Here is a 12860-nt window from a genome sequence, read left to right as displayed (position 1 = left end):
CATACATCTCAGACTGTATTGTCATTAACGTTTACCATGTGCGGGTGTGGATAAATGATGAATATAAAATATATAATTGTTGTCTCGCAGTATGAACATGGTCCATGTCTGCCCTCTCGTGGCAAAGAAAAAGAAGACACTTCGCCTGATTTGACTCAAATCTTTAACAGAGTTCAAATATATAAGCGAAAGACCGACATATGATCGTGCAGGTAATACTTCAGTCAAGGTGACGCAATTTGGTCTACTGTTTCCTAAAAGCTCTGTGGTTTCTGCAGCTTTTTGGTTTTCATGAAGCTTCCTAAAATATAGAGTAAATTATTTTTAGATGTGATAGAGTAAATTATTATTCTAGTCGTATTAAAAGACAATTGAGATATCTTAAAATTGGATTATAACTGGTTTGGGTTAGACCTACATCGATTATGTCAATGTAAACGTGTTAACTCTTCATTTAAACACATTCAACATCAGCATATAAAGATATAAGTTCGGCCTGTATTTAATTCTCATGTTAACTCAATTGTTCATTCTTACATGTCAGAATGTAATTAGAGATAAGCCATAAATGCATTGCAGATACCTTTATGTATTATTATTAGCACTATTATTGTACTATTACTTCCTGAATATTGTTCTTTTTGGCGGATGAAACTGCGCATTCCCTGCGCCGTGTGGCTCTTTTTGGGTGCGCTTGTGTGTCAGAGGGGCGGGCCGACCTCAGCAGGGCGGGACTTCATAGTTTTGAAGCGCATGATGAAGCATTGAAATACGAGTGAATTTGTCTCATCCTCCACAGTCTTGCAGTTTGCTGGTTAAAGCGAGTTGAGGCAGAAGATAACTCTCTTTACAGACTCGGCACCGTCAGCATGGCCTCCTCAGAGCTCGGTGAGAGTTTCCCTTCAGGTTCACGCGACTCGCTGCGGTCAATATGAAGTTTTGTTCTGCGACATCAGGATGCTAGCTCGCTGGCTAACATTAGCCAACGTGGTCGCCTTTACCTCGTTTAAACTTCTCTTTTGTGAATGCACCAGTGCATGAAGATGTTTGTTAATAAGTGTCTTTATCTGTCCTTGCAGCACTTTTGAGTGTGTCCGACAAAACTGGGCTGGTGGACTTTGCTAAGGGGCTGGTGGATGTCGGACTGTCTCTGGTCGCATCGGGTGGCACAGCCAAAGCCCTGCGTGATGCTGGGCTGGCTGTCAGGTGGGTGCTGAAGCAGTCTTTGAAATGCAACTTCAATCCAGTGTTTGTTCACTAAATCGTAGCAGCTTCCCATGGGGGGGGGGGGGGGTGTCCTGTCCTGTCCTGTCTGACCTGTCGGTGTCTCTGCTGTGTGTCAGGGATGTGTCTGAGCTGACTGGACATCCAGAGATGCTGGGGGGCAGAGTGAAGACCCTGCACCCCGCTGTCCATGGAGGTATCCTGGCCAGGAAAACCCCCACTGACACTGCAGATATGGAGAAGCTGGGCTACAGCCTCGTCAGGTGAGAGAAGCACGGCAAACACAGAAATTCATATTCATTCATATAACTGTCGTCATTGTAAAGACATGGTGGATATTTATTTACAGTCGAGGGGCGAAAGGGTTGAATAATTCCTTCAAAGTGCGCGTGACCTGTGGCAGATCACAAGCCGGGTTAGAGGATGGACTGGTGCTGTCCCATTAGGACGCACGTGTAATTGATTAGCAGCTGGTTTATTGGCAGGCTGCTGCGCCGGCTTCAAGCTTGTCCTGTCACTCTCATTTATCAGCACAAGAAGAAGAATGGGATGATTAGATCAGGTTTTTGCAGTTTTGTCATTGGAAAATGTAACGAAACCCGGTGTGAAAACGCCCTGAAACACTGCAACAAAGTTTCAATAACTTTCAGTTACACAAGGCGTCACTTTTAAAGAGCAATCAGGATGGCGAGCACACACGCACAGGCTCAGAGGCAGATTATCACATTTAATTTACAATTAATGAGCGACTAATGAAGCCAGGATGTCTTCGGACAAAGCATCGATGCGGCGCGACACAGTGTTGTTGGACACCGGGATCATGTCCAACTTGTTTGCTTCTTTCCCCCCAATCATACATTCCACCATCTCTCTGGCAGCTGGCAAGCTCACGTCTTCGGCGATTGTGTGCGGTAGCCCCTTTCTCGCTATTCTGTAACCAGATATGAAGCCCGTAGTGCGTCATTTATAGACCCAACACATGAATGAGACTGCAGTTGTGTTTGGCTGGTGTTTGTAACTCCTCCAATTTCGATATAAACAATGTAAGGGGCTTTTGACTTGCACTGGCATGCTTGGTGTTCAGGTGGCGACGTAAATAAGAGCTTCAGACTGTTAGCCAGAACCTCACTGCACACCACGCACTGTGGCTTTGGGGAATCTGCGTTGCCAATCCAAGTGAAGCCCAGACACAGATACTTTTCATAATTTTCCCTCTTTTTTTTCCCAGTCTGACGCTCACCCTCGTTTCCTCTTTTTTTTCACCTTGACTCCGCGATGGGCCGATGTGCTCCCGATTTCAGACTCCCGTGTGACAGTTTCCCCGATTTCAGCCAGTTTAGCATATTTGCATGAATGTTGCTGAATGCATGAAGATCGCTGTTAGCTGCACAAGCTAGGCTGGCTCGTGTGTGCGGCAGGCGGCAAGACTGCCGGAAGGAGCTCAAGTGCATTCATTAAATTGTACGTTTTTAATTTTAAATCTTACAAAGGGGATTTCTATAATTCATGTTTTTATTTTGTGAAAAATCCCACTTTTTAAATTAATTTTTTTTTAAAATATTTAATATTATGACATAGGGCTGGGCGATATGGCCTAAAAAAAAAATCTCCGATTTTTTTACAAAAAATCCGATTCACGATTTAAATCGATTTTTTTCCCCCAAAATTTTTTGCAGATGACAGAAGCTGTTGAAAACAATTTTTTCTTTTATTTTGTGATGATTTTCCCAAGTAGGTTGATAAAAATAAAGTGCAAACAAAACCTGAACATTGTAGAAAGGTGCCTGTAGTATACAAAAAGTATTTGGTCACTCTTTTGTTTGCCTGAATCATTTAAATATAAAATTAAATTAAACATAACATTAAATGGCATTAAATAGTAGCCTTCCATTGTAAACAACTGTGCAAATGTAACTTTTTACAGTAAGCTTTTCTAACTGAATACACTGATACAAACACAGCATGAAATAAAATGTATATGACCCTTTAACATTCACATTTTCAAAAGTGCAACATCTGATCTAACATCAACATAACATATTTTGCACAGTAAATAAGTGCATGTAAACAAAATCAAGTGCATTCACAACATAACCAACAGTATTAAACAGTAGTGCATGTTTTTTCTAAATATTTTTTGCCAGGAAGACAAGCCTGTCTACTACCTCTGGCTTCAGGCATGCACGGTGGCATGTAACAATGCCCCCCCCCACACACTGAAAAGCCTCTCAGAGGGGGCACTTGTAGCTGGCACAGAGAGGTATTTCTTTGCTAAAGTACTTAGCCTTGGAAAGTTAAGTTGGTGACGCTTCCACCAGTCAAGTGGATCGGTGTCTGGGTCAACCTGCTGGACCACAGGTCAGTTGTTGCGGAGTAGAATGACATCCCCTCCAGCTCCGCAGAGATCCTTTGGCGTGTACTATTGTACAGCCGAGGCAAGGCAACGTCAGAAAAATGTTTACGGCTTGGTAGCACGTACCTGGGGTCCAAAGCTTTGAGACGGTGAATAAACCCCGGCTTTTCCACGGTGTATATGGGCACCATATCTTTTGCGATATACATCGCGACTGCATCCGTGATGGCTTTCCACCGGGCACTCTTCTTCTCATGCGGAGTACAGTTGGTGAATGTCTCCAAAATGCTGGGTTGTTGTTGTGAGGTGGCGGCGGCGGCGGCCAGCAGTGAAGCTGCTGGCCGCCATTGTTTTAGTTTGTAAACAATGCGCGCGCACTCTACTACGGGAAAAAGGGGTGGGGGCGATTTTCTCGATTTTCAATAAAACACATCGCCTTAAAGCACACATTCGAATTAATCGATTAAATCGATTTATCGCCCAGCCCTATTATGACACCATCAGACGCCATTACACTTTTCCTCTCGCGCACCCCCTAGAGGCAGCTCGCACACCCCCAGGGGTGCACGCACCACACTTTGGGAATCCCTGCCCTAGCAGCTAGGTTGTGGGACAGAAAATCCTGTAGTTTTTCCCAAATAAAAGGTTCAAAGTGTATAAAAGCAAGCGTATCAATTTGAGTCATTCTTGCAGAAAGTCCTGACTTCAGTGTGGGAGGATTAGTTCCTCTCATCAAACTCTAGAGAGGCGCGAGTGTCTCTTTTCATGCAGCGTTCAGAGATGAACTCAGTGGATTGAAGAAATAGAAGTTAAAGTCTCCCTGAATGGAAGTATTGTTGTTCATATGTATATAATATAAGTACGTGTATTGAGCATAATCATTCTGTGTTTGCTCGTTTTCAGAGTGGTTGTGTGCAACCTCTACCCGTTTGTGAAGACCGTCTCCAACCCGAGTGTTGCGGTGGAAGATGCTGTGGAGCAGATCGATATCGGTGAGATGTGTGCATGTAGTAAACTATCCAAAGATGGATGCGTCACATTGCATTAAGAAAAACTATGATTATTCCCATGTTTCTCTTTCTTCTCAGGTGGCGTAACTCTGTTGCGAGCAGCGGCCAAGAATCACGCTCGGGTCACCGTACTGTGTGATCCTGCTGACTATTCGGTGGTTGCCAAGGAGATGGAGAGTTCAGGAGACAAAGACACAACCCTGGAAACCCGAAAGACTCTGGCCCTCAAAGTACCGTCTTCCTTTCATGTGTATCTTGTGTGTGCATGAACTGAGTTTGTAGACTGGCACATTCAGGGTGACCGTTCTGACTGATAACTTTTGCTTGTTTTCTGTGACGGTAGATTTGAGTATCTGTGAGTTCTGGACTCTATTCTGACTAAACGAGCTGGTTGAATATTTCATCGTTGGCTTTGGGAAATCCTGATCGGCTTATGAGCTTCATGCAACGCGAGAGGACACACCTGATGTCCTTTGTCATGATCCCGAGCTGAACATTTTGAAAGTGGCTTTTCAAAGTGGGAAGGACTTAAATTGTGTGTTTCTATCGGCCTCGATCTTCTAATCACATTTTCCTCAAACATCCGGTAACCCCGCCACTGTCTGCACTTGGTCCAGTCTAATCTCTATTGTGGGACAGACTGTTTAAGAAGAAGAGGTGAATCTTACCTTGTAGCTTATTTAAGGTATGAGCAGGTCTTGATAATTGCACAACAGCAACCTGTTAGATTCTTACAAAACATGAGGAAATACCAAGAGGGTTCTGAGGCAAAAGTCAGTTCATATAATAAATGTTTATCACATCACTCAGTTGAGAGAATTCTCCTTTTTAGGTCAGCGTATTGAGTTTCTCTCTGTATTTATTCATGTTGATGGTGTTTGCGTGGCGGTGAGGGCCAGTGCAAGACAAAGTCCGGAGGAGGCTTTCTATCACAAGTGTTGAAATGTGTGTTTAGTTTAACCTCATGACTTGTAGTCTGACTGAGTTGAATAGATCTGTTTAAGCTCAGACATTGTTGCTTTGGGGTAAAGTCTGAATAATGCAGAAAAATACTCATTACTCATTTTTAAATTATTGTGACAAATTGTAAATGCGTTTGGAGTTTATTACTCTGGCTTTGGTACACATTGGAAGATGATGTAATCGTGTGGGGTTTTTTTGGTCATCAGTGTATTTGGTGTGCTTTGCTCTTCAGGCCTTCACACACACAGCGCAGTACGACGAGGCCATCTCTGACTACTTTCGTGGACAGTACAGCCGCGGTGTTTCCCAGCTGCCTCTGCGCTACGGCATGAACCCTCACCAAGCACCCGCCCAACTCTACACGCTGCGCCCAGCCCTGCCGCTCAAAGGTAGGGCAGGGATTTTGACTGATGCCCTGCCAATAGCCCCCCCCCCCCCCCATGCCGGAGAACAGTTGATCCAAGAAATATGACCGTAGTAGATGGAGAGAACTATACATTTATCCTGAAACGGTATTACTTTTACCCCCTCTCAGTGGTCAACGGTTCCCCCGGCTTCATCAACCTGTGTGACGCTCTGAACGCCTGGCAGCTGGTCCGAGAGTTAAAGAGCGCCCTCGGCATGGCTGCGGCCGCCTCCTTCAAGCACGTCAGCCCTGCTGGTAAGACGAAAGGAGGCACGCGGACGCACTCTTTGATGTAGAATTTAGTGCCTTGAATGTGAAAATGACTGTTTTCACGTTTCCTCTGAAGGCGCTGCAGTAGGAGTTGCTCTGACGGAGGAGGAAGCCAAAGTGTGCATGGTGCATGACATGCTGAAGGAACTCACCCCGCTGGCCACGGCCTACGCCAGGGCGAGGGGTTCAGACCGAATGTCGTCTTTTGGAGACTTCATTGCTGTGTCCGACGTGTGTGACGTTCCCACTGCCAAGATTATATCAAGAGAGGTAAAACTGTTTCATTGAACAAATGAAAAAGATTTTTTTTTTGTTGGAGCAATACTTAGCTGACCCATGATTCCATTCGCTTGCTCTCAGGTGTCCGATGGTATCATTGCTCCTGGGTACGATGAGGAGGCGCTCAAGATCCTCTCCAAAAAGAAGAATGGCAACTACTGTGTGCTTCAGGTGAGAGCATTTATTTATTTTATTTTTTTAAATTATGATTTTTGTATTTGTACATAAGGATTGTTACAATTGGAGCATATTTTATTTCTCCAAGATGGACGCAGACTACGAGCCTGATGAGGCTGAGGTGAGAGTGTTGTTCGGTCTCCATCTCAAACAAAAGAGGAATGGCGCTCTGATCAACACGGAATTCTTCAGCAACGTGGTTTCCGAAGGCTCGGTGAGTCACTGTCGTGCGTTTACTTTCTCATCCTGCTTTGCCATTTCTAATTTAATTATTGACTTAATTATTGACATCGCTCTGTCTAAATGAAGAGCGCTCACCCTTTTTGACCGTTTCTATGTCCCCAAGCTCTCGGAGGAAGCTGTGCGTGACCTCGCTGTGGCCACCATTGCTGTCAAGTACACTCAGTCCAACTCTGTCTGCTACGCGAAAGATGGACAGGTAAGAACAGGCAGCTGTAAGGAGGAGAGAGAGGAATCTGGATGAGCTACACGTCTTTCTCTAATGTTTTCTCTTGTGTCTGTTTTACAGGTTGTTGGTATTGGCGCCGGTCAACAGTCTCGTATCCACTGCATGCGGCTGGCGGGTGACAAAGCGGATAACTGGTGGCTGAGACACCACCCTAGTGTCCTGAGCATGAAGTTTTGCAGCGGTGTGAAGCGAGCGGAGATGGCCAACGCAATCGACCAGTACGTCAGCGGCACCATTGGAGAGGTAACCATGGACAACGGGCACATTTCAGATAACTCAGCAGTTCAGTTTAGTTGTAAAACAAAAATAACCTGCAATGATACTTTTGTCAAAAAAATCAAACATTTTTCTATTTTTATAAGCAGCCTCCAAAGTCATGATTGTTCTATCAATGGGCCTTCTGAGTCCAGAAAAATATTTTTCTAAGCGCATAAGTTAAGTTTGTAGAGGATTTGACACACGTACTGATATATTTTGAGCAAACAAATATTGCTACTTAGCCACAGAGCAGGCTTAGCACTAGTGTGGCTAGTAGCTGATCATCTTTGTTCAATAAATAAACCGATTCTGACTTTTCATTCAGTGAAGTAGTGTAATGCTATTCACCAAACAAAAGCTACTATTGCGACATTAGATTTCACTTTATTTCCTTACTTTGCTGGATCCGTTTAAATTGTTCCCACAGTGGCCGTCACGTACACACGACCCACAAGTCTGCTGGTGATGTCTGATGTTCAATGTCATGTCGGAGATGTTGAGAATAAGTGAAATGTCCTGTATTTTGTGTTGACAGGGCCCAGACTTGGCAGTTTGGAAGTCAAAGTATGAAGAGGTGCCTGAGCCCCTGTCGGAGACTGAAAAGAAGAACTGGATCAGCTCCCTGCAGGCCGTGGCTGTCAGCTCTGACGCCTTCTTTCCCTTCAGAGACAACATAGATCGGGCCAAGATGGTAAATATAACGCACCTTTTCCCGAATGCCTTGGCTCACACTGTATGCTATAAAATCTCATCTTTTGGAAACTATTGACTCTTTCCGAACGTCTTTACTAACGTTTGGTCCTTTGTTTCTGTCTGTAGAGTGGTGTGAAGTACATCGCAGCTCCAGCTGGCTCAGCTGCTGACAAAGTTGTGATTAATGCCTGTAATGAGCAAGGCATCACTCTGGTGCACACCAACCTGCGGCTCTTCCACCACTGAGCACCTCAACACTTTGGGATCATTAGAGTCAAACTCTTTTTCTAACATTGATACTCTAGCTGGCATGATGAGGGTAGGAATGTTTGAAGTGTAGAGGTCTCACTGTTTTGTAACTAATAAACAACATTCCTTACTTGAGATCCTAACATCAAAGAGAGATGCAGTAACTGTTATTGTTCAATCTAGGTCAGTCATTTTTCAGTGTGAAATAAACTAATTGACAGATCATGGTTTTGTCTTCTGTCAGTCTGTACGTCCAATTCTCTTCAATGCAATATGTCGTGAAATAACTGGAGGGAATTTCATCAAATTTTTAACAGACATCCACCTGGACTCGGGGTAAAGTCGTATTAGAAAGTCAAAACATTGTAGTATGTCGGAAGAAGTCATAGTATAGTAGGTCGCAAAAGATATTAAAAGTCATAGTTTAGCTTGTTCTACTATAGTACAGGGGTCACTAATGGGCGGACTGCGGTGCTGTTCCAGACCTGTGACAAAAGTCATACATGCGTTTAGCATGTCGTAAAAAACAGTATTGTATGTCAAAGTCATACTATATATATATATATAATCTATCTCTATATATATATATATATAATCTATCTCTCTATATATATATATATATATATATATATATATCTCTCAAAAACAAAAGACATGCTATAGAATTACTTTTTTTGACATCCTATACTATTTTTGTTTTACTCACTAGCAATACTTTGTGTATTCCTTTCTTTAATATACTATCTCTGTTTTTGACAAATTATACTATGACATAAAAAAAAAAAAGACTTTCTTTAACATCCATTCCTTCACTTTTTCAATGTTCTACATTTTGTCTATTTTCAGTCAAACTTTTTAGGACACTACTATGACTTTGACATTCTATACTTTTATGAGTTTTGTCGACAAACTAAACTATGACTGACTTTTTTTGCTTTTGACACAATCAAACTTTATTTGAGGGTCCAGATAAGACAAATAAATAAAATTACATCCGATACTTGGACTTTTTTTATGACTTTTTCCGATATAATATGCTGTCTTTTATGATTTTATTCAGAAATACCTTTTATTGACATAACAGACTTTTTCCCATATTCAATACGAGGCCTTTTCTAATGACGACCTATTTTTAACATTCTAACATTTTTGATGCATCACTTTTTTTTTAAAATGCTATAAAACTCTTTGAATTTTTGGGACATACCACACTTTTCTTTCAGTCGTGCTATACTGACATTTGTAGCTTGAATTATATTTGTATGACATTTTTTATGTCGTACTGTGACTTATTTCTATACATATGTCATTGTTTAATTCTATTTAGCAAATGTTAGTATGCTAAAATTAACTGATGATGAATATGCTAAATTTTGTACCTAAACACCAGCATAATAGCAGTCGCTTGTCAGCTTGATTATAGCAGCATATAGCTCAAAGCCATGCCTCAGTCTTGTTAAACACAGTTTAATGACAGTATTTAAAAAGCATGAAATCTAAATTACTCTGAGGAACTTCTAACTGGTTATGAATTGCAATTTATTGCTGATGCCTCTGTATTATGAACATAAGTAAACTAGACAATCGGTGAGAAGACGGTCTATTTCTTTATAGTTATTCTCAATGCTTTTATCGGTATTGAATTTGTCACCTTAAAAAATGGCTTCATTTTGAACCCAGACATTTTTCACTGATCTTTTTATTCCTTTAACCTCTTTTTAGGATCTCTCCTGCTTTATTCAAATAAGGGACTTCTTTTTGTCGCAAGGTAGAAACAACATTGGCATGGACAACAAAGTATAAAAATAGAACAGTTCAAATTCTCTCATCCCAGTTCACACATTCACACATTGAGATTAAAGGGATAAATTAGTAAAAAGACATAAGAATGTGTCAATCACACACAGTGTGACCCCTCAGTAACAGATGGGCTACAGAAAAGAAAAGCACAAAATTCAGGGACAATTTCAACATTGTTGATAACTACATTGACATTCTTTAACACAGTGCTTACTTTCTGACAGTTTCTGCCCTTTGATTAGGAAGCGTTTCTGAATATTTAAATGGACAACATATGTCAATTTGAGAAGTATATAAATCAGTTTAATGACAAGTCCTATATTGCTTCTATTGAAGTACACACAAATATGAGGAGGGTAATGTTACACATAGAAGGAAAAAGCAGGAGCCTTCATTTTACGATTGAGCATGTATTTAGAGACTTGATAGTGAACAGTGAAAAGACTGGCTTGAGATGAGGATCACTTTGATCAGGCAGCAGGGCAGTGTAACATCTTTGGCTAAACATGTGTCAGAAAGTCATAAGGCAGTTAGTTTAGTCGCAGACAGTATGGCTTCTAAATGGTGAGACAGTGCATAATTGGACAAAAAGGGAGCAAAGCAGATGTCCATAGCTTTACTCCAGAGGATTTTGAGGAAAGTGTGCGTCTGCCAGCAGGTCTGGTCGGAGGCACTCGATGGGGCAATGAATATTCTGGAGGAAGAATTGAAAAAGGTGAGGTCACATGCCTAGGTACCGTACAAACAACCCTGTGTTGTCATTACATTTAGTAGCACTCTTCATCAGTTAGTATCGTGAGCCAAAAATAAATAAAAACATCACAGAATAGTATGTCATGAACAATTCATAAAAGTACTAATATAGTATGCCATCAAAATGTTACAAATAAGACATCGTATACTGCGTCATAAAAATGTCATAAAACGTCAGAGTATAGTATGTTGTAAAAAGTAAAGTCATAGTAATCCATACAAATCTCATGCTATAGTATGTAAAAAGGCAAAACAAATTTCGGACAGTACGGCGTACAAAATATATCATAAAGAAATCATATACAAATTACACAAAAATAGTATGACTTAATACATGTCATAAAAAACTTTTCATAGAAAAGTGTGCCTTTAAGGTGTCACAGTATATTATGTCATACAAATATTTTTTTAAAGTCATAGTAGGATGTCATAAAAAAAGAAATCGTATACACAAAATACTGAGAAATCCTTTGCTCCTAATTAAAAAACAACATATTACTGTTAAAAAAATAATAATAACACAATTATTTTACATGAATTCCACTCACTTGTAGTTTGTTTCCATATCTCACAGGTTGCAGCAGACTGGCATCGACATCACCACCTGGTTTGCGGCAGTTCTCACATCGCCAGCCCTGATGAGACCAAACACACACCAGCGCACATGCGTCATTTAACTCGCAGAAGGACCACAAGTCAATCACGAGTCAATATATGTATCACTGAACAATAGACCCAACGCCAGGGAGGCTTGTACGTCGTACCTGCTGTCCTCCAAAGCACGTGCAGGTGCAGATGGCACCCAGGTACTCCTTCTGCCACTGGTTCCCCACCTGGTAGGTTTTGCCATCATCATAGCACACCGAATCATCTGTGTGGGCGTACATGCACGTTTAGGATCAAATGCAACTCCTTCACATCCTTTTGAGACAGTCATAGAATATTTCTTAGGGTCTTGAAAGGGCCTTACGGGGTTCACACTTGAACTCTCCTTTGCCATTTCCCAAGCAAGTACAGCTCATCAAGTGACCATTGTCTGTGCGGCGGTCCCACTTCTCTCCAATGTGATGGTTGTTGCCATTGTCATGGCACCACTCTAATGATGGACAAAGTAATAATTAGAGAAACCAGGTGAAGTTTACTCTATTTCCAACTATGCTTATGTACCTTCAGGAAACAAAATATCCAAAAAACTTACTAGATGAATCGCATCTGAAGTGGCCACTTCCCAAACCCAGGCACCTGCACCACAGCTTGAAGCCTGTCTCGGACATCCGCTCCCATTCACCACCAACATCGTGGTAGGTTGAAGTGAAGGCATCAAAGCATGAGTCCTTAGTGGAGGGCACTCCCTCTGGGACTGATGGAAGATGGGCGGGGAAAAAAACCAGAAAACAATTTGTGTAAGCCACTAGTTACTTGAAGATTGTTGCACTGCCATTTCATTGGGATGAACTTCTTTTGGGCTACGATGGCTTTAATTGAATTGCTTATTAATCATTACATTTTTCATCAGTATCATATCTCTACGTCGCCAAACAAAAATGCAAAAACAAACAAACAAACTGTGCTTCTCAAGGGAACCTTCATACTAAGGTTTCATTGCATTAAAACAGTTGCTGTGAATAAAATACTTGTTGATTGACTTATTACTACGTTTCATTTAGGGTAGGTTTATGAGCCGGCTCTGCCAATAGTAGGTACTATCTTTGCTGCTTGCGAAGTGAAAAATCTTACAGTTGATCATTATAAAATAATGGCCGTGTTTCAAATGAGGGGGTGTCAGGGGTGTGACCCGCACAACTGGAATTATTTAGTGAATTAAAACAGGATTTGTTTTGCGAGAGAAGAGAAGCTCAGAACAGCAGAGTGGTGAATATGACGTTCCTCTGTTGTTGAACTGATGGAAGAAGTGTTTTGAAATGTACATTCTACTAAATAGTAAAGAAACAAGTA

General features: G+C 41.5%; 2 protein-coding genes across 2 annotated transcripts in view; one reads left to right on the top strand and one right to left on the bottom strand.

The window, feature by feature from the left end:
- Nucleotides 1-750: 750 nt before the first annotated feature.
- Nucleotides 751-8574, top strand: atic (5-aminoimidazole-4-carboxamide ribonucleotide formyltransferase/IMP cyclohydrolase). The gene is made up of 14 exons (XM_079285577.1): nt 751-888; nt 1080-1206; nt 1344-1487; nt 4481-4569; nt 4666-4817; nt 5783-5939; nt 6086-6211; nt 6303-6496; nt 6587-6676; nt 6771-6896; nt 7029-7121; nt 7212-7394; nt 7945-8100; nt 8229-8574. Exons 1-14 carry the CDS (start codon nt 870-872, stop codon nt 8346-8348), a joined length of 1776 nt encoding a protein of 591 aa, XP_079141703.1. The 5' UTR covers nt 751-869; the 3' UTR covers nt 8349-8574.
- Nucleotides 8575-9627: 1053 nt separating this feature from the next.
- LOC306790289 (fibronectin-like) overlaps nt 9628-12860 on the bottom strand; it is a 21054-nt gene continuing 17821 nt past the window's right edge. Inside the window, 5 exon segments of the mRNA XM_079286465.1 lie at nt 9628-10845; nt 11453-11539; nt 11669-11775; nt 11875-12000; nt 12103-12264. Of these exon segments, the coding sequence (XP_079142591.1) occupies nt 10768-10845; nt 11453-11539; nt 11669-11775; nt 11875-12000; nt 12103-12264 (560 nt within the window). The 3' untranslated portion in view covers nt 9628-10767.

This window comes from Melanostigma gelatinosum (genome assembly GCF_949748355.1).
Source record: "Melanostigma gelatinosum genome assembly, chromosome: 2".
Classification (NCBI taxonomy): Eukaryota; Metazoa; Chordata; class Actinopteri; order Perciformes; family Zoarcidae; genus Melanostigma; species Melanostigma gelatinosum.
The sequence above is the reverse complement of the archived record's forward strand: the minus strand, read 5'-3'. Positions and strand labels throughout refer to the sequence as shown.

Excerpts from the sequence above, each read along its gene's own strand:
- atic (XM_079285577.1), top strand. Across the intron at positions 5,940-6,085 it reads CCCAGCCCTGCCGCTCAAAG|TGGTCAACGGTTCCCCCGGC; the intron begins GTAGGGCAGGGA and ends ACCCCCTCTCAG. Across the intron at positions 6,212-6,302 it reads CAAGCACGTCAGCCCTGCTG|GCGCTGCAGTAGGAGTTGCT; the intron begins GTAAGACGAAAG and ends TTTCCTCTGAAG.